The sequence below is a fragment of the Cervus canadensis genome, chromosome 23, assembly GCF_019320065.1.
Source record: "Cervus canadensis isolate Bull #8, Minnesota chromosome 23, ASM1932006v1, whole genome shotgun sequence".
Taxonomy (NCBI): Eukaryota; Metazoa; Chordata; class Mammalia; order Artiodactyla; family Cervidae; genus Cervus; species Cervus canadensis.
Window position 1 is genome coordinate 12795863 of NC_057408.1, and position 20582 is coordinate 12816444.

Here is a 20582-nt window from a genome sequence, read left to right on the forward strand (position 1 = left end):
ACCTTTCCACAGCCTTTCACGCCACAGCTGCAGTGCCAATTGCAGCTGGGCAGGTTTCCTGTTAAATATTAGCACCCGCTTTGTTTGTTGCCTGCGTTGTTGCTGAATGAGGCCCAGTTTGAATTTCCCATTGCCCCTTTCTACCAGATACTCGTGACTCACTGATTTTTCAAATTTCAATTTGTTAAAACAGCGTTTCTTTGTGGCTGCTGTCGTGAAAATCCTGAAGGTAGCAACAGAGAGGTCCACCAGCCGTCACGACCCCTCCCCGCTCAGCACGGATGTCCTGACGCGGCTGCGTCATCCCCGCTAAACAAAGGCCCATCCGCAGCGCTGGCGGCGGAGCACGCGCTCCGAACGCGTGTTTAGTCTGACAAAAGGTGGAGGGGTGGGGAGAAACGGGAAGATAATATTCAGCTTAAAACCTGTGTTGAGTTGCTTTGGGGGTTGCTTTTTTTTTTTTTTTTTTAAGAGAGAACAGCTATTCTTAGATTTGCGCATTGTCATAAAAGAAAGAAAAACAGCTCAGACAGGTCGAGAGGAATGAAAACGGACGTCTTCCCTCTGCACCCTGTGTGCTCTCGAGGCCTGCACTGACCAGAAGCTTCTCCTTTGAACACATTGATAGAGGAGCCTTCCCTTTGCTTCCCCGGGGTGGTACTAGTGGTAAAGAACCCGCCTGCCAGTGCAGGAGATGCAGGTTCAATCGCTGGGTCGGGAAGATCCCCTGGAGGAGGAAAGGGCAACTGACCCCAGTATTCTTGCCTGGAGAATCCCATGGACCAAGGAGCCTGGTGGGCTACAGTCCATAGGGTCGCGGAGTCGGACACACGCACACACACACCCTCTGAGTCTCGTTATAAAACACGGCCTCTCGCACTCATGAATCACGGAGGCAGGGCGCCAGCCTGCTGTGGGGATCAGGTCAGACATGTCAGGTGCACGTCTCCTGGTCCCCACCGGGTGGGGCAGCTGTGGACCTCGGGAAGGCCCCCAGGGAGGCGAGAAGAGATTACAGGAGGCTGTAGTGTGTCTGTTCCTTCTGCTGAAGCAGCAGCTCAAAGCATGTGTGTCAGAACATATTTATGTCTTTAACAGGACAAAGCATTGGCTTATTTCTGTAATAAGAAAGGTTATACCTTAATTAAGTTTTAGGCTTGTTTTCTTTTCTACCCAGGTCCAGACTAATAAAAGTCATGTAGTCCAGGCCTGGTGGTTGCTCCCTTCCAGGCTGGAAAAAGCACCACTGTGTTTTTAACCGGCCAGCGTGCCCTTATATTATCTATTTTTAAATAAGTCCACTAAGAAATTGCAGGTTAGGGGAGACATGTGGGATCTTAGTTCCCCAACCAGGGATTGAACCTATGCCCCCTGCCTTGGAAGACGAAGCCTTAACCACTGGACTGCTAGAGAAGTCCGCGAAACCTTTTTTTTTTATGTTGATCTTTGCCTTCTGTTTAAAAGCCCTTTCAACTGTATTTGAGGGAAACAGTTGTGAAATACTGATGTAATTGTGAAGGAGGGCTCTTCCTGTGCTGAGGCGAGGACAAACGGCCCAGCACACGTCATGTGGTTCATTCTTTCATATTCAGACCTCGCTAGGATTCCGGCTGACTCTCATCCCTCAGGTTGTCCCAGGTCACGTGGGCCCTGGCTGTCTCCTGCCCCGCCAGCTGCGCCCTCTGTCGGTCAGGGGACTCCGTAGGAGGGCGGTTCCTGGGCCCCGTAGGCTGAGTCCACAGAGCCTGATGGATGGCAGCTGCTGGCAGTATTTTGATTTTTGTTGGTATAATAAAATCACGTGACCCGACCTCCCCGCCCAGGTGCCTCCAGCCCTCACATTCTGTGAGTTCCAGGTTTCCGTGCCAGGCCATTTTAGCAGACCTGCCTGTGAAACGGAGTTTATTTTACTCTTCATGCTTTTTCCCCCATCCCCTGTTGGTCACTTTTGTTTAATTGCAGTTGTTTTTTGTTTGTTTGTTTCTTTTATCTTCTTTCAATCAGCAGCTCTTTGCCAGAAGAGCAGGTTGTCTTTCGCAGTAGCCTGTGTGTGTAATTCCAAGCATGGAGCATCCGGGAGCCCCAGCCTTGTGATCCCAGCCTCAGACTTTCTCTGAATTCAGCATCATCCAGGGCTGTGGGGGGGCCCGGGGTTCCCCACGGTGGGGACATTACTTGGGCCAGCTCACAGTTAGCCTTGGATGTGTTTGGTGGAGGTCACTATTCTAAGGTTTTCCTCTTTCCATGACAAAGCAGTTACAGATGTTTACCAGATGATGAGCTTTTTGGACCTTCTAAATCCTAAAGCTATCTGTATATCAACTTACACTGTAGGTGTTCCAGTATGCTATAGAATACTGGAATTTTTTTAGGCCTCTGATTATGCCTTTAAAAGGTTCAAGATCGATTTCCATCAAAAACTGCTAATATGACTTATTGCTTCTGTAACAGTTTGCTTATAGCTGACAGAAAGCACAGGTTGATTTGTATGCGGGTGATTTTTCTTGTCATTCTTGCCAGCCCCTAAATCTGTCACTTTGTTATTACCTGGTGATACCAACGGTTTAGACTGTTCATTTGGGAGAAACATTTTTAAAGCTTTGTCGAGGTATTGTGCACATCCCATACATTTCACCCATTTGAAATGTACCTCGGAATGATTAGAGCTTCACACATGTGTGTGGCCATCACCATCATCGGTTACAGGACATTTCCATCCCGCCAAAGGAAACCCCATACCCATTAGCAGTCACGCGCCATAATCCAGGAGATGTTTAATACAGTCTTGGTATGTAATCATATGTAACTTCATATGTCCAACCAAAAGTGAGTTTTATTATTTTCCCAGTTTTGTTTTGTTTTTTTCTCAGTTTTATACCAACTATTTCATTTTCTTGCTGACTTGGGGAAATGCTGAGGCAGAAAACCTTTTAGTAATTTTAAGAGCAACAAAGGCTTTAGCATTATTGAAATACAGTGTTTTTTGAGTTTTTTTTTTTAAGATTTTAGGATGACTTTTTGTTTTTCTATTAGGCTTATTTGGTTAATATTATCTTTTTGTTTTCTAGTCGTTTGAGTTTAAAAGATTATCATTTTGTTTGTTTTCTAATCTTTTGACTTTAAAATAGGGATTCCTAGGTTGCCCTGCATTTTTAATTGGGTCTGTACAGGTGAAGGGGCAACTGCTAGACTGTAAACCAGAACCTCTGGGCAAGTTCTTGTTCTCTGTGAGACTCAGTTTCCTTGTCTAAGGGAGCAGCCCAACCTCCTGGCAAGGTAGCTGCAGGATCATACATCTGACTGCTCTTTGTAAGTTATAAAGCATGACCCAAGATGTCAGGGCATGTATTTCTCTTTCATTGGTTCTGTGTGGTATCTGATAAAGCACATCCCTTAAGAAAAGTATTTTGTGAACTTTTAAGATCTAATTTGTAGAACTTGGTCAAGAATCCCAGTGAAGTTCTCTCCTGGGGTTGTGACTTGATGAGATGTTGCCAGCTAAGCCTGGGGCAGTTCATGACTGGGCAGTCCGACCAGACTGGTTTCCAGCTTTAGCTGAAGAGAGGGTGGAAGGGAGCAATAGCGACTCAAGTGCTGATGGAGAGGCTGTTGCTAACAGGCGAGCTGCCCTCACCCCGGAGCTCAGGGTCCAGAGGGAGCTGTACAAACCAGCGTCCCCACCCCCTCCCTGTGGACCAGAGCCTCGTCTTCACCAGCATCCTCCACCCTGGTTTCCATGGTGACATCACTGCTGGAACCCGCTTCCTCTTCATCTGCTCCAGGTCTTGGGAAAACCTTCTACTTCTTACTCTCTTCCTTTCATCGAGGACAAGGAGGAAGAGTGGAATCGTTTTTGAGAGCTGGGGTGTCAGGCTTCCTACGCCGAGGTGGGATCCTCCCCTCCCCCACGCAGCAGGAGTGCATCCCGCGTACAAGCAGCCTGGTCGCTGTGGAGCACACGCCTCCCGAAGGGCGGGACCAGCGCTGCTCAGGGACGGTGACTCCTAACCTCTTCTGCCTTTTGCATTTTTCTTTCAGGAAGATCCACGCCTGAAATTTCCAGTACACATGCGGTCAAAGGCATCCTTAAACCCCAATGACCTTGGCCCTCTTCCTGTGAGTACACTGGAGACCCACAGGCCAGTCTGAAAATGTTTCCTGAGTCATGGGCTCAGTATTGATAGGGAAGCCCTGTGATCTTCTCCTTCTCCGGGTGTTTTGAGTCCCCTTTGGTCTGTGAGTTCTTAACAGAGTCAGTTTACACAGTTCACACCGCACGTAGCTCTTCTGAAAAAGGTGTCGGAGTGGCTGCCCTCTCGCTAGCGGAAGGTACACCTGGCCGCTAGGATGTTGGAGGCTTTCTCTGCAGGTGGCGAGTTAAGCAGCACACATTTATTTTGTAACTTAGCAACCATTGATTTCCATCCATACTGCTGATTTAGTCATAGGAATAAAAATATTAAAAACTGTGGGAGAAAAAGGCGTAAGTAATTGCAGAAGGTTTCTCTAAGTCCTTTATCCTGCAGATTCCCCCTTGTCGATGACTGTTTATAAATCTAATTTTTTATCAGTTCTCTTTTGGGGCCTGAGTGAGAGAAAAGCTATTCACTCCAAGTTAAATTTTGAATGAAACCTTCTCCATGCTTCTTGACCCACCCACCCACCCCCCAATTTTTTAAAAACCCTTATAGGGGCGGAAAGGTGGGGAGTGGTGCCCACTCCAAGACTACTTTAAAGTGGAAAGGTGCTGGGAATTTTTTTGGTGATTGTTTCCCAAGAACCTTTCTATTGCCTGCTGTATGGTATTATATACACAGCCAAATTTGAAGCGCGAAAGATCAGGGTGAAGTCTTTATTCACCAGGTTATACCAGCATCCCACACTCCCCACATGTTGGGTTCTAGGGCTTAGATGGAAGGAGCCCCGAGGAGAGACTGGAGAGCGGGATTAGAAGGTGGAAGATGGCAGGCTGTCTAGGTCTGCTGGACTCCAGACTTCAGTAGCACATGGGCACAGTCCAGATAATGAAGGCATCCCAGCTTGACCTTGGAAAAATTATCCAGATCTGTTGGTTCCTGAGTCCTGAGTAGTGAGAGTTCACAACAGAGAATTGCCATATTAGATTGTTCGGCCACCTGATGACATAGATATAGCATCCGTCTCTCACATTTTATATCAACCTTCCTGCTCCCTTTACTACTCAATAAATATACAGTTAATTAAATGAACTATTCAACCCCAGGCTCAACTGTCTCACAGTGTGCTGGAATTTCCCTTTGAAACTTTTGAAATAAGAACCCCTGTTCCCTGTTCATCATCCAGCGAGTGCAGCTGAAACTATAGAACATGTGCTGAAGTTCATTTGAAATGTTTCCATTTCATTTATTCCTTATGGAAAGATGTACCCCAGGGGAGAAGGTGCCCTCGAGTCTCTAGCGTTTGCCTTTGATTTTGGAACTGCCGGCTAATGTTTGTCTTCTGTGTCTCTCTTCCCCTGATACCAGCCTGGCTGGGAAGAAAGGATTCACTTGGATGGCCGGACGTTCTACATTGACCACAGTAAGTAAGCGCGGTCACGGGCATGCAGGGGGGACGAGGGTGACTCAGACGTGACGGTGAAAGCCGTGTCGTCTCCCTCTCCATCTAGGCAGCCAGGTGCTATGTGGCGAGGACGGTGCCAGAGACTCGGTGCCCCCGTACGGTACTGTCCATGCCCCGTGTTCGCTTAAGGCAGCCATCCCAGTTTGACCTTGTGACCTATTAACTTTTTTTTTAGTTAAAATGTTTTTTCCGATTGACGACCCCTTGACTTTTGTGCTTTTAATAAATACACTCTGGTGATAGAAAATAAGATGAGAAGTGATGTTCAAGTCAGAAATCTATGGAATGAGCAGTGCTTGAAGCAGCCGTCACATTTTTTTAAACTCTGCCTTCAGGGGTCTCGTGGCAAGATGCCCCCTCTGACTTATTTTCTATTCACAGCATGTCTCCCTGCGCCCAGCACACTAATACAAACGCAGTTCTTTCCTTGAAATTGTAGTACATTTGCTGCGGATATTTACTCCAGCTCCAGTGAATAAACGTGTGGTGTCTTGTGCCAACTAAAAGTTAAACTAATAAAGGTTTGCTTTTAGGCATTAGCTTTGTGGTTTTCTTTTTTTTTTTTCTCCCTGTTGGAGTGACATTTTCTCCATGGGATCATATTAGTATATCCCTTAAACCTTCTGAAAATGTATGTTAAAAAGAAGTCTTCAGGTAGATTTAAAGTTCATGTATATGTGTGATCTGATAGTATTTTGATCTTTCTTTTCATTTGGTTCATAAATGTGAGCAGTAAGTCTACACCAGGTTGCCTAGCCTCACATTTTCTTCAGTTCAGTAGCTCAGTCGTGTCCGAGTCTTTGTGACCCTGTGGACCGCAGCACGCTAGGCTTTCCTGTCCATCACCAACTCCCAGAGCGTGCTCAAACTCATGTCCATCAAGTCGGTGATGCCATCCAACCATCTCATCCTCTGTCATCCCCTTCTCCTCCCACCTTCAATCTTTCCCAGCATCAGGGTCTTTTCAAATGAGTCCGCTCTTTGCATCAGGTGGCCCAGGTATTGGAGTTTTAGCTTCAGCATCAGTCCTTCCAATGAATATTCAGGGTTGATTTCCTTTAAGACTGACTGGTTGGATCTCCTTGCAGTCCAAGGGACTCTCAAGCGTCTTCTTCAGCACCACAGTTCAAAACATCAATTCTTCTGCGCTCAGCTTTCTTTATAGTCCAACTCTCATATCCATACGTGACTACTGGAAATACCATAGGTTTGACTAGATGGACCTTTGTCGGCAGAATAATGTCTCTGCTTTTTAATATGCTGTCTAGGTTGGTCATAGCTTTTCTTCCAAGGAGCAAGCATCTTTTTAATTGTAGCCATGAAATTGCAGTGAATCTGCGGTGATTTTGGAGCCCAAGAAGATGAAAGTCTGTCACTGTTTCCATTGTTCCCCCATCTATTTGCCATGAAGTGATGGGACCGGATGCTGTGATCTTAGTTTTCTGAACGTTGAGTTTTAAGCCAGCTTTTTCACTCTCTTTCACTTTCATCAGGTTTCTCACATCTTCTTACCTCACTGCACTGGTTAGCTGAGCACCTTGCTGAGCTGACTGGGAAGCCTGGCCCGAGCCCTCCTACGGGGGAGCCTGTGGCTGTCTCAAATCTCAGACCCCCTTCCCGGGTTCCTCAGCCACCCGTGCACGGTAGAGAGAATTCTGCTTTGAGGCGCAGGAGTGAGAGGGGCTTTTATCAGTCAAGTTAAACAGAAAGCCCAGCAATTCAGGATTCAATCAAAATAGAAGTCCAGGGTGTGTTTAGGGATGTGTCTTACCCTTGGTCAAAATTAGATAGTTTAAGGTACGTAGGCCTCATTTTTGTCTTTGACCAGTAATAATGCTGACTTTTGCCTACTTCCCAGAGTTTTAGTGAGCATAAAATTGCTGCCATAAGTGCTTTAGATATGTGTCCTCCCACTTTCCCCCTTAATATTCTATTTATAATTCTGCTGTTTCTTAGCATAATTTGCTTAAAATAGTCACACCCCTTTTTCCCATTAAAAACAAAAGACAGTCTTGTCTGATGTTTTTTCGTGCGTTACCGTTTCACTTTTCAAAGAGAGGTACGAGTAATAATGACCATTTTATTAAAACAAAGGCTTAACCGATGGCACGACCTTGGTCTTTTGCTCAGAAAGGACCTCACATAGCATTGTGGCCGTGTTCCGGCTGGTAGCGTGATGCCAGGGCAGCCTGAAGAGAACTTGTCATGAGGTACTGCAAGGCCCCAGGAGCAAGAGCAGCGCAATTGCAAAGGGCTGTACTAGGATACATTAGGAATATGAAAAATCATGGCCTGGTTTTCTGGAGGCGTGCATAGACCTGATGAAGTAAATGCTTGACAAGTGGTGACTCGGCTGGCCGGTGGTGGCAATGTTGTTAGGAAGTTGATGCCCGTGGTTAGAAAGCAGAGAGAACTTGGCTTGAGAGGCATCAGCAGAACGGTGCCTCCAGCCTCAGGCCTGCCCCCACTCCTGTTTGCAGAGGGTGAGGTGAGGTCACTCAGTCGTATCCGACTCTGTGTGACCCCATGGACTGGAGCCTACCAGACTCCTCCGTCCATGGGATTTTCCAGGCAGGAATACTGGAGTGGCTTGCCATTTCCTTCTCCAGGGGCTCTTCCTGACCCAGGAATCCAACCTGGGTCTCCTGCACTGCAGGCAGCCGCTTTACTGTCTGAGCCGCCAGGGAAGCCCCTCGTTTGGAGAGGGTAGTCCCTTGCTAAATGCCTGGGCGGTTCCTCATTTCAGCCCCTCCAAGCTCCACTCCGACATTCCCCGTTCCTCTTTCCAGACCACACAGCACTCGGGAGCCCCCCTTGTTCATTCCTGGGACTCGGAGGATAGGATGTAGACCACGGACGGAGCCTGGCTGGCCTGAGCTGTGCCAGTGTGGTATTTGCAGCACTGGTGTAAAGAACCTACCTGCCGGTGCTGCAGCTGCTAGAGGTGGGTTCAGTGCCTGGGTCGGGAAGATCCCCTGGAGCAGGAAATGGCTACCCACTCCAGTATTCTTGCCTGGAGAATTCCATGGACAGAGGAGCCTGGCGGGCTAGTCCATGGGGTCACAAAGGGTCGGACATAACTGAAGCAACTTGGCACGCACACGTGTTAGCTGGTAGTGTAACATTTCTGCCGTTTCTCCCTAATTTGTCAAGGTTTATTCAGTGGGAAGCAGTAAAGAGGTACATATCAGTGAAACAGAGCTCCACTCCTATGCCTTTCTGAACAAAAGAAACCAAATCTGTGAAAAATGCAGCATTGCTGTTTTCTTTTTAAGACACTTGATCAGGTACAAAGAACCACTCCAAAATGGGTTGAATTACCTGGAATTTCCTTACCTTCCAAATCAGTCTCTCCTTCTAAACAGTTTTCCTGAATCTTAGTTCCAGCAAAATCCAGCACCTCACTTTGTTCTGCTGCTGCCTGCTGGGCAGAGACCAGGCCATCCCCGCCACGCCACGCGACTGTGAGAGCAGGCACCTTGGGAGGTGCTCAGTCATCCGTCCTCCACTTCTCTGGGGCTCATGACCGTGCACTGACTGTAGGAGAGAGCAGTGCGCTTGTCTGCGAATCCATTAGGGTTTTCATTTTCTGCTTCATAAATTCTTGAGAAGTGAGACATATTTAAGATTAAAAATCTTAAAGATTTAATTTCAGAAGAGCATGAATACTCAATACTAATCTCTTCAGAGTCCCCAATTGATTTGGCTGACATTTATCAGATTGGGCTTCCCAGGCGACTCAGATAGTGAAGAATCTGCCTGCAAGGCAGGAGACCTGCGTTCGATCCCTGGATCGGGAAGATTCTCTGGAGAAGGGAATGACAACCCACTCCAGTGTTCTTGCCTGGAGAACTCCAGGGACAAAGGAACCCTGGCGGGCTACACAGTCCGTGGGGTCACAAAGAGTCAGACACCACTGAGGGACTAACACTTTCACTTTATCAGATAGTTTGTATGTTTCATGCCTGGTGTAAAAGGTTACGGCAAGGTCTTGAACTGAAGCCTACCTCTCTCAGGAATTGTACAGTTCTTCTTAAAGACCTGAGGAGCCCAGGTGCTGAGTACGTGCCCACCAGCAGCTTATATATCAACACAGAGCTAGAAGATAAAATCCCAGGGTGCTCTAGATCTCGTCTTAGTCTGCGTGTGGTCGTACCACACCCACTGGTGGCGGTGGTGGTGGTTAGTCAGTAAGCCGTATCCAACTCTTGTGACCCCATAGGCTGTAGCCCGCCAGGCTCCTCTGTCCATGGGATTCTCCAGGCAAGAATACTGGAGTAGATTGCCATTCCCTTCTCCCAGGTATCTTCCTGACCCAGAGAGCAAACCCAGGTCTCTTGCATTGCCGGCGGATTCTTTACTATCTAAACCACCAGGGAAGCTGTACCAAACCCTTTAATGGTATCTAAATGGACTAAGTTTCATTCTTCTACTTCATTCTTGCCCCCTTTATTTGAAATATTGTGGCTCAAAGAGAAAAAGCAAGTTTAGGTTCAAACGTTTCAGTACCGAATGGGTTAACTGGCCACCGACATTGTTATCTTGATAATTCTTAAGTGCAAAATTGATGATTATGATAACCATACAGAACCGTGTGTGGTTCTGAAAGCTTAGACTGTTTTAAAAAGGAGTTTGTTTTCACCATCTGCTTCATTTGGTCATTTAAAAAAACCCAGGCTTCTGTTGCGTGCCGGGAAATGTGTTCAGCGGTGGAGAGGAAGCCGCAGAGATGAGCAGTGCATGGACCCTGTCCGCCTTGGGCTCAGCTTAAGTAGGTCGGGAGTGCCAGGAGGTATTTAAGTGCTGCCTTAGGGGAGTGAGCCTGTTCTTCTGTCCAAGTGCTGGGCTCCAGTAGGGGGAGGGAGGCTGCAAGAGAGGACCTTGTGGAATGGGTGACTTTTCCAGTGGATCCAAAATAATGAGTGAGGTTTAGTCGGGCACGCCCAACACAGAGGTTTCCGGAGGGAGAAAGCGGGTGGCACCGTGATGAGAGAATCACAGTGGGCTTGCAAGCCGCCGGCAGGACACAGGGTCAGGCTCAGCGGGAACCTGCCAGGGCCGGGGCTCGGTCCCTTCTGCAGCCAGACCGGAGCACCAGAGGGGCCATCCAGAAGGGACTGACATGGCCAAATCTGTTCTCTCGAAAGAGTCCCTTGGCAGAGCTGTAAAGGCTGTTCTGAACAGGGCTGAGTGAGCCTGAGGCCAGGGAAACCTGGAGAGAAGTGCGGGGAGAGGCGAGTGCCCCACAGAGAAGCCTTTTCAGCGAGAGGTGGGAACAGGGGTGACCACCGTGCTGAAAGGTTGAGGAGGGGACGGGGGTGGCAGGTTCAGATTTGAACCAGGAGTGGACCGCGATGCTGTTAACGAGGAAGACGAGGTTCTGTGAACTGCTTTGGTGTTGGAAGATTATGACTTCGACTCTGGCAGAGTTGGGTTTGAGGTGTTTCCCATGGGAAGTCCAGGTGCTGGTGTCAAGGATGACAGCTCAGAGTTCCCATCTGGACAGATCAGGTCTTGTCATATGTAGGTAGCAGTTCATTTATTTTCTGTTTCGATAATGGTGCCCAGTCTATATATAGTCCAAGGCAGTTTTTACTCAGCTGTATTTTTCCTTTATTTAGTTTTCTTTTCTCTTGTTCCCCATCACAATAGCAGCTCTTACTTTCTGAAAACTTCTGTTTTCAAAGTAAGAAACCCAAAAATGCCTTTTACTTCCGTCAGCGTTCTCTGAAACATTGAAATATTTCATGTAACTTTTCTACCGAATTGTTAGAATCTGCAATTGTCATGTCCTTTGGTAGCTTTATTTTAAAACTTTACCACTGCTCTGGTTACCATACCAGACTTCAGAAAATTCCTGGGATAGTCATTAAAACCAAATATTTTAGTTATTCTTATCAGTCCACTTACTAAGTATACCAGAAATAGAATATTCTTCTCAAACCAGTAATTTCCCTTTTTTAAAGCCAACTTAGATGTCCTGAAACTCCGTCTCCCCTCCCCACATCTTTCATGTGAGTCCATCCCTGCCTGTGCCCTCAACACACACAGCAATCCGTGAAGTCATTTTAATTAACATGTGCTAAGTCGCTTCAGTCGTGTCCAACTCTTTACGACCCCAGGGACTGTAGTCCGCCAGGCTCCTCTGTTTATGGGTTTCTCCCAGTGAGAATACTGAAGTGGGTTGCCATTTCCTTCTCCAAGGAATCTTCCCCACCCAGGGATTGAACCTGGGTCTCCTACATTGCAGGCAGCTTCTTTGCCAACTGAGCCAAATGCACAGTCACCAATCCCAAGTGACCCAGGTAGCTATCTTGTGTTTCCACCTTTACCATTGAAACGGTGGTGTAGGTGTCAGTGACCAGTCTTTTTGACACTGACTCATTTGGGAGAAAGAACGACTTCTCTCCAGCTCGGCCGGAAGGGAATCTTTGCTCTGGTATCCTCTGCTGTATTTAATTCTCATTTTTTCAGCTTGCCTTAGCTGTTTTGATTTTTGTGTGCATCTGAGTGAAACATGTGATGGATTATTCATTCGTTCAGCATAGGACTTCTCATCAAAAGCAGTTTGCAGCACCATAAATAAAGGGAATAGTATTTGAAATGAGAGAAGAATCACGTCTCCATGTTAGCTTTGGGGGTACTAAGACTTTTTCATGCCTTTTTAAAAATTAAATGAAAATCAAGATCAAGTTATAAATCCTTGAAGGAACAGGGGTTTATAACTGAAATTCCAGCAGATTATTTGCCAGGAAGTGTGAATAAACGGTTTTACTTTAGTTGTGCATTTTTGATTGATTGTTTTTAACTAGACAGTGTCAGAGGTGCCTATTATTCTGTTCTAACCCTGAAATACTAAGCTATTTATCTTTGGGGGTCAGGATGGGAAACTGAGCAACTTTTGGAAAATCCAGAAATAACTCTTTCTAAAACATTTTTAACATTAAATAGATTTGAACTAATAAGCTTTTTTATTTATTTTTAATATTTTCAGATAGCAAAATTACTCAGTGGGAAGACCCAAGACTGCAGAACCCAGCTATTACTGGTCCGGTCAGTATTCTAAAGTTCTAACTCTTCAGTATACTATTTTGGTTGCATCTAAGCACATATTTCTTGTATATTCCAGCCTACCTTGATACCAAGGGCCTGACTGGTGTCCTTGAGAAATTTAACATCACTCCCATCTTCTCCTCCCTGGAATTTCTGAGTGAGACATTGATTGCTGCATTTGCCTTTTCACAGGGTTTTCAATATAAAGGAAGAGAACATGATTTACTAGTGGTAACAAAACTAAGCTTTCTCTTTCGTATTTTATAAGAGGGTAGATTAAAATACAGCAATCAAAATGTTCTCCCTTCCTTTTTATATGAAGCAAAACCTTGTCCTGGATTTATAGAGTTTTGACATTTCCTGAGGCCACGGGTAGTATATGCATGCTAATAAATTTAAATTGGATTCTGAACCTCTTCCGGCTCTAAAAATCTGCAAAGGTTTGGGTGAGATTGTAGCTGAACTCCAGAGCTGGTAGAGTTAAGAAGAAGTACCTGGTTTCAGACCCCTGGGTGGAGTCTGGAATAGGCCACAATGATTACAGGGAATGCAGCAGTCTTTTGTCAGTGGTTATGTAAGTGTAAGGAGAGACTCTCTTTTTGTAGGAACTGTGCTGGAGTCAGCAGAAGATTACAAATTGGGGAATCTTTTAAAAACTAGAGGAGTTAAAGGAAGTAAAGTTTGTTACACTGAGTGCTGAGCCAAGAGACCAATAGGTGTATTTCAGATACCAGTTTTGGGGACTTCACTGGTGGCCCATTGTTTAAGACTTTGCCTTCCAGTGTGGGGAGCGCAGGTTCAGTCCCTGGTCGGGGAGCTGAGATCCCACATGGCTTCGAGACCAAACAACCAAAACATACAACAAATTCAATAAAGACTTTTAAAATGGTCCACATCAAAAAAATCTTTTTAATACTAATTTTGTGACTTTAATCTGATTCAGTTCAAATCACGTTTTGAATTCTATGTCCATTTGAAAACTTAGACGATAATACAGGGCAAATGCACGTTGATGCCTGACGTCCCTTTAGCTACTTGTTGGATTTGTTCAGCTGCTTTGCTGCTGGTTAATGCAAAATACCTAATAACACCTGTGTCAAAACAGACATCAGGTTCTCTCCATGTAGCTTAAAAACACCTGCCTCACTGCCGTGGGCTCCTTTTGGTATATTCACAGTCACAATAAGTCAGAGTAGTATTTTCCCTTCTCCATCGTGAGAAGCAAGGTAAATTCAAGAAACGATGCTGTTTTTCAAGCAGCAGAGGACTTTTGACTTAATTCTGAAGCCTTTTCAAATATCTATCAATTATGATCATCTGTCTTCATGCAACATTGTTAGTTCTTATTCATTACTACTGGAAATTATTTAGCATCATAAATCCAGATAGATTTGCTGTGAGGAAAGATCTTTGTTTCTTTATTTTCTAATAAAAGAGACTTGTTTCCTCTTTTATTATAGGTAGTGGTATCTCTGTCAGTGAGAGCATGTGTATTTAGGTATCATCACCTTAGTGTAGATAAGTGATTTTTGTTTTAATTCAGTTCTAAATTTGGGGGAATTTCCACAATGATTTCTTTCTGTCCTTAGCTTATAAATTATTTAGAATAAACTTTTTAGTTTCTAAGAGTTTGGGAGGGTTTTTACCTCTTTCTTACTAATTATTGTCAGAGAATATTGTCCGTGGAATATTATTAGATATCTGAAACTTCTTTGGAGGCTTGACCATTTTTTGTTACTGTTCTTTTTGTATCTGAAAAGAATGTATATTCTGTCTTTACTGGGTATAGAGTTCTTTATATGCCTGTTAGATCGAGTCTGTGGTGTTCAAAGTATACATTTCCATCATGACTTTCCCTGGCTTTTCAAGTGTAATTGAGTCAGTTGGGTCAGAATCTCTCATGATGATTGTGGCTTTGTCAGTCACTGTGTTCACTCTGCTTCACTAGTATTTGCTTAATATATCTTTTCTGTCTCTTCCTACTTTCTGTTGGACTGATAGTCTTTATTTTCTCTTTCTATACTTGCTTGGAAGTTGTATTTTCTCTTTCTGTTCTTTCAGTGCTCACTTTAAAACTTTTAACCAACATACTTGACTTAATGTCAAAATTAATCACCCTCTCTCTCTCTCTTCCTGGATAATGTACAACTTTGGGGAACTTTAGCGCTGTTCTTCTAAAAAGAAATGATGCAAATGAACTTACTTACAAAACAAAAACAGACTCCCAGACTTAGAGAAAAAACTAATGGTTGCCCAGGGGAAGATAGAGTTAGGGACATATACACACTGCAGTGTTTAAAATGGATAACCAGCTCGGACCTACTATATAGCACAGGGACCTCTGCTCAATGTTTTGTGGCAGACTGGAAGGGAGGAGAGTTTGGGGGGAACAGATACTTGTATATGTATGGCTGAGTCCCCGTGCTATTCACCTGGAGCTATCAAAGCTTTGTTAATCAGCTATACCTTAATATAAAATAAAATAAAAAATTTTAATGCTGTTCTTCCCAGTCCCACTTTCCATTGTTCGAGGGAATTTTAAAACTACTTTATCTTTAAACTTGCCAAATGAAAGTGAAAGTGAAAGTCACTCAGTCATGTCTGACTCTGCGACCCCATGGACTATACAGTCCATGGAATTCTCCACGCCAGAATACTGGAGTGGGTATCTGTACCCTTCTCCAGGGTATCTTCCCAGCCCAGGGATCAAACCCAGGTCTCCCGCATTGCAGGCAGATTACCGGCTGAGCTACCAGGGAAGCGCCAAAAACTTGCCAGATAATTGTTAACATTTTCTTTTTTTTTAAAGCTGTCAATGCTTGTTTAATTTACTTACATATAATCAAATTTCTTTGTCTACCCTTGGTTCTTGCATTTACTTTTTCCCAGGTTAAGTTTTCTCCTTAATGAAGTTTAACCTCTACTTCATGACTCTAAAACTGTTGCCTATAGATCAACAGCGTCAGAACCATTCAGAAACTTATTAGAAATGCACATTTTGAGGTCCTAAACCAGACCTACTGAAAATCAGCAACTTTGCTGTGGGCCCTGCAGTCTGTATTTTAACACACCCCTGCAAGGATTCTGATGCACACCCAAGTGTGAGAACCTCTGCTCTGCCAGCAATCTCAGTGAGCGTGTGTGTGAGAGAGAAGGGGCTTACCTGCCTGTCTGTCAAATGATAGTTTAGCTGACTATAGAATCCTTGGTCAACAGTTACTTTCCTTCAGTACTTTGGAGTTGTTGTTTTTTTTTTTTCTCTCTTCCAGCCTCCATAATAAGTTTGTTGTCAGTCTAATTGTCATTTTTTTGATGAGGAAATCTCCAGTGATTTTTAATTTTTCCCTGTCTTTAACTTTGTACAATTTTATTATCATGAATATAAGTGTAGGTTTCTTTTTATGCATTCTACTTTGGGTTCATCGTGATTCTTCCTTTTGGGGATTGCATCTTATCTTTATCTGGGAAAGTTCCCCACAGTTATTCCTTTGCATATTGTACTTTCCATTTTTATTATCTGTATCAGCAGCTCATATTAGGTATTTGATTCAGTTTCATATTCTGTCTTATTTCTGAGCTTGTCCATCTTCTGTCTGTCTTATTGCCATGTTGCGGGCTCAGCTCTCCCAGTGAATTACCTTTGAAGCTTTTTATCATCTACTCTGTATCAGTGCATTGTGTCAACATTTCAGTGACTGGGTTTAATTGCTGAAAGTTCTGCTTGATCTTTTTAAATTTGCTCGGCCCTTTTAGTTACTGTTATTCTGTCCTGTTCTTTCATTTATTTTTCTACCCATACTTTTAAATCATGCAGCTTTTAACTCATTCTTAGAATACTTAGTTCATAGCCTCTTTTATATTTATTCTCATCTCTGGTCTTAGTGGTTTTAAATCTCTCACTTGTCATGTCTGTAGACTCTCCTCAGGGGTAGGTGATTGTCTAGTTCAGTGTATAATTTTTTGATTTTTAAGTGTGTGTGTACTCGTCTTTTTTTTTTTTTATCTTATAGGTCTTTCATATGGCCCGAACTGTATTTCCTGTTAACTGTTTAGTTTATGTTTACGCACCCTTAGTTACTATAACTATGGGCCTGATACTCACTCTGGTGTACAGACATGGAGTCTTGAGTTTATTAGAGGTCTGGGTTTGTTTATTATTTTTCTCCCAGTTATGATCCTGGACAGAAGGTACGCTTCCTTGCAACTTCCCCAGGCCTGTGGGTGGAATTTTCTTGTCTGCTTCTCAGACGAGGGTCTTGTGCAGGGAACCGTGTTCTGGGTCATACAGACTGTAGGCCATGTTCCATGTCCCCACGTGAGGATTAAAAACTCAAGCCCAAGCACCAAGTCTGGGTCCAAACCCCAGTTTTCTAATTTTGAGTCTTTCTGCATATCTGGTACCTAGAGTTTCTTTTTCCCAAGTTTTAAAAATGCTGCATACTGGCAGAGAGGAGACCCTTCTGTGACATTACTGTGATTCAGTGTGCTCTTGGTATGACAGGCATCACCACTAAAGGCCCTGGAAACGTGAAGTGCTGTGCATACCTGCTTCTCTTAAGAACACTGTCTCATGCTTGTGTAACGCTTTGTACTTACTCAAGAACTTTATGTAACCAACTGCTTTGAAACTCACAGCAGTCAGGTCAGGGATGGTAGGGAAGAAGTTGTGATTCCCAGTTTCTCAGAAGCTACTTGTGTTGCTAAAAGTTAAAGTCTGGGTCAGAATCCAGACTGGAGCCTCAGCTCTCCTGGCCCCACTGACTTCTCTGTCAGGCCCGGGCCCTTCTCTGCCAGGAGCCCCAATGTCAGCAGTGGACAAGGATGGCATGCAGATGCTTAGAACCCACTTAGACAGTGTCAGGTTTTCATTTTCTTCAAAAAAGAAAGCTTATTTAATAGAGGGCAGCTTTAATCAACAGATACATTCATTTTTTAAATACCCTTATTTAAAAGTTATGTTGTGTATAAGAAAATAAGATGCCAGATTTTCACAAGAGAATAAATAGTTTGGCCTGTCCAATACAAGAAACATAATTCTCTTCAGAGGCTGCAGTGAATGGATGTCTTTATCCTGGTACGTTGTTGGAATCCTTTTAGAAGAAGGATATAAAAAGCCATTGTAAGAACGACCCCTAGAGAGAAAATACGAGTATTAGAGAAGGAGGAAGATTTCTTAGCTTTCATGCATCATCTCCTCAGAAGGAGAAAGGCTAGAAATATCTCAGCACTGATTTCCACCCACAGCTAGTCAGCAGCTCGCAGATTATAAGCCAGACAGGGGCGGAGGTACCATGGGCTGAGGGCAACGCTTTGAAATACATTCCTTGGGAAACTTGTCATTTAAGACTATCAGACTTGCATACACAGTGATGAATGTTCAAGCCTTTTTCCAGTGTTTTCAGATGAGGAAACAAAAAATAATTGCTGGGAATGACATTTGGGGAAATGGAAGAGCCTTACAATTTGTCTAGTTGAGTCCTTCCACTTCGCTGTGCAAGAATTCGAGATTAGAGAGGTTATGTGACAGAGCTAGCTGGCAGGGAATCTGTCCTACAAATCTGGGCTTCTGAAGCTGGCGTGAAACCATAAAAGGAAATCTTTCTTTTTTTCCAGCTTAATTGTCTTCTATCACAGTTAATCATACCCGAGAACCTCAGACAAACACCTTTCCTTTTTGACACTTTGCTTTCGTTGGGATCTCACTGTTCCTGTCGTGGCTTGTTCTGTCCTGTCACTCTCATTTCTGCTCAGGTTTCTCTTTCCTGTGCTGCCTTCCCCAACCATCTCCTGTAAGAGGAATTCTATCATTTTCCTGCCTTGCATTTAGTTATTGTATTCATTTAGTTTTTATTGCCCGTTGCTCACAGTAGCTTCTAAAAAAGCTGTAGAGCAAAAAGCATGATAATGTCTTTATTGGCTTAGTTCAGACCATTGTATCCATTTCCTTGTGCTGGTGGTTGTCCAGATGGTGATAAAACCTCTACCTTTTCTGGAAGCGGAATTCATACATTATTTCATCAGACTGTCCAAAATAAATATGATATATAGTCATGTCTAATGTTCAGTGGAAAAGCAAACAAAGACTGGCTTAAAAACTAAAAACGAAGAACAAACCATAGGTAGTATAGATGGTCTTTTTTTTAATTGAAGTATAGTCAATCTGCAGTATTGTGCCAATCTCCACCATACAGCAGTTTCGCAGTTATACACATACTGAGTGTATGTACAACTATGTATATATAGTTACATATATATTAAACTATGTATGATTTATACCAGGATATCGTGCTATACAGTAGGACCTTGTTGTTTATCGTTTCTAAGTGTAACAGTTTGCATCTCCCAACCCCAACCTCTAATCCGTCTCTCTGCCTCTCCCCCTTGACAGCCAGTTGTCTTCAGAATGCTCTTAAGACACATAAATGTAATGTCTTTTGCTCTTGAATTACAAAGCAGGATACTGACATGATCACTGTTTTCTGTGACAGCAGTTACTTGTTTTTGTTTTGGCCTAGTTACTATCTGTGTGATCATGTCTTAAAGCAGTATGAAGGGAAGAAACTCTTGCTCTTCATTTCCTCTCTTTCTGGTCAGGAATAAGTGTGGCTGAAGCATAAGGTTTGGAGTCTGGAAACCCTTTGCAAAAGATTAGTATATTTCATTAGTGCAGCCCAAAATGATACCAGCAGACGTATTCTTGCCCAGACTCACACTATGCTCCAGAAAGCAATGAGTTGTTCTGAGTGTAAGGCTGTCACAGTTTTGTCTGGGTGTGTGCAAAAGCCAGTCCTTTCTGCTTCAGAAAAAGAATTGTAAGCCTTTTCAACAGCTTGAAGTCAGGGCTCTCAGATACTGTAAGCTACCTGACAGCATAACAAGTAAGGAATATTTATTTGAATGACGGTATAAAAATGTTACTGCTTTACCTGAAGAGATCCCAGAGCTTATGAATAATGTTAGCTCAGTTACTGAGCTCACTCCTGAGGGATCATCCCTCTGCTCCTTAGACACAGCCTTCCAGATTTAAAGAGATCCTTGCCCACGACCACTGAATAATCAGCTCCTAAAATGAGGATGTTTCCAGCGTGCTGTCTGCTCAGTTTTTCATTCCTTGACAAGAGAATCAGTTCACTTGCCTTTCTGCTGTTAACTTTTTCTCCCAAAGATTGTTAAAGCTCAGTTAGTCTTTTCTGAATGACAGTGCAGCTCATTTGGAGTTGTGTGTTAAAATATATGATAGCCAATAACTTATCTAAACTACAATCAATAAAAAGATTACAATGCACCTTGATGCATATTCAGACAAAAGTCACATGGAAAGTCTATTTATGTATAATATCTCTAAGTGATTTCTTGAACATCCGTATTGTTTTCAGGGGTGAAAGCCTCATTCAGTGCTGAATAATCTTAATCATTTCTAAAACTTCCCATATGGTGTGTAGACATTATGTAAATTTCAATGGTTATATGGAGAGTGACAATTTTAAGGTTCATGATTCATGAAATTTTCTGAATGTTGGCTTCATGTACATAAAATTTCAACTGTATTGTTCATATTGTCTATATTTATACATTTGTCTTCCAGGCTGTTCCTTACTCCAGAGAATTTAAGCAGAAATATGACTACTTTAGGAAGAAATTAAAGAAACCTGTGAGTACATGTCTTCCAAAAATGCTGCCTTAGTCATTTGTTAAGTTACCAAAATTACTTCAGTGAGAACTTGTTTCTTACTTTTATGTCTGTATCGAAAATGCTACTTTCCTTTTTTCACTGCACTTTAATCCACCTGGATCTTCAATCTGAATTTTCTTTTTAACAGAAATGGTAAGTCAATATTAACTTAGTATTATTGTGTCGGCCAAAAAGTTCCTTTGGGTGTTTCCATATCATCTTGCGGAAAAACCTTTGGCCAACCCAAAACATATTA

At 43.5% G+C, this 20582-nt stretch overlaps 1 protein-coding gene across 13 annotated transcripts in view; it reads left to right on the top strand.

Moving 5' to 3' along the window:
* Positions 1 to 20582, top strand: part of NEDD4L (NEDD4 like E3 ubiquitin protein ligase) — a 365448-nt gene that overhangs the window by 310114 nt on the left and 34752 nt on the right. For 8 of the 13 annotated variants that reach the window (XM_043444297.1, XM_043444298.1, XM_043444299.1 and 5 more), the window contains 4 exons: positions 4039 to 4116; positions 5505 to 5559; positions 12596 to 12654; positions 20240 to 20305. In XM_043444297.1, the coding sequence (XP_043300232.1) occupies positions 4039 to 4116; positions 5505 to 5559; positions 12596 to 12654; positions 20240 to 20305 (258 nt within the window). Of the gene's footprint in view, positions 1 to 4038; positions 4117 to 5504; positions 5560 to 5647; positions 5702 to 12595; positions 12655 to 20239; positions 20306 to 20582 lie in introns of all 13 variants that reach the window. The other 5 variants (XM_043444296.1, XM_043444288.1, XM_043444292.1 and 2 more) reach the window with 1 other exon arrangement.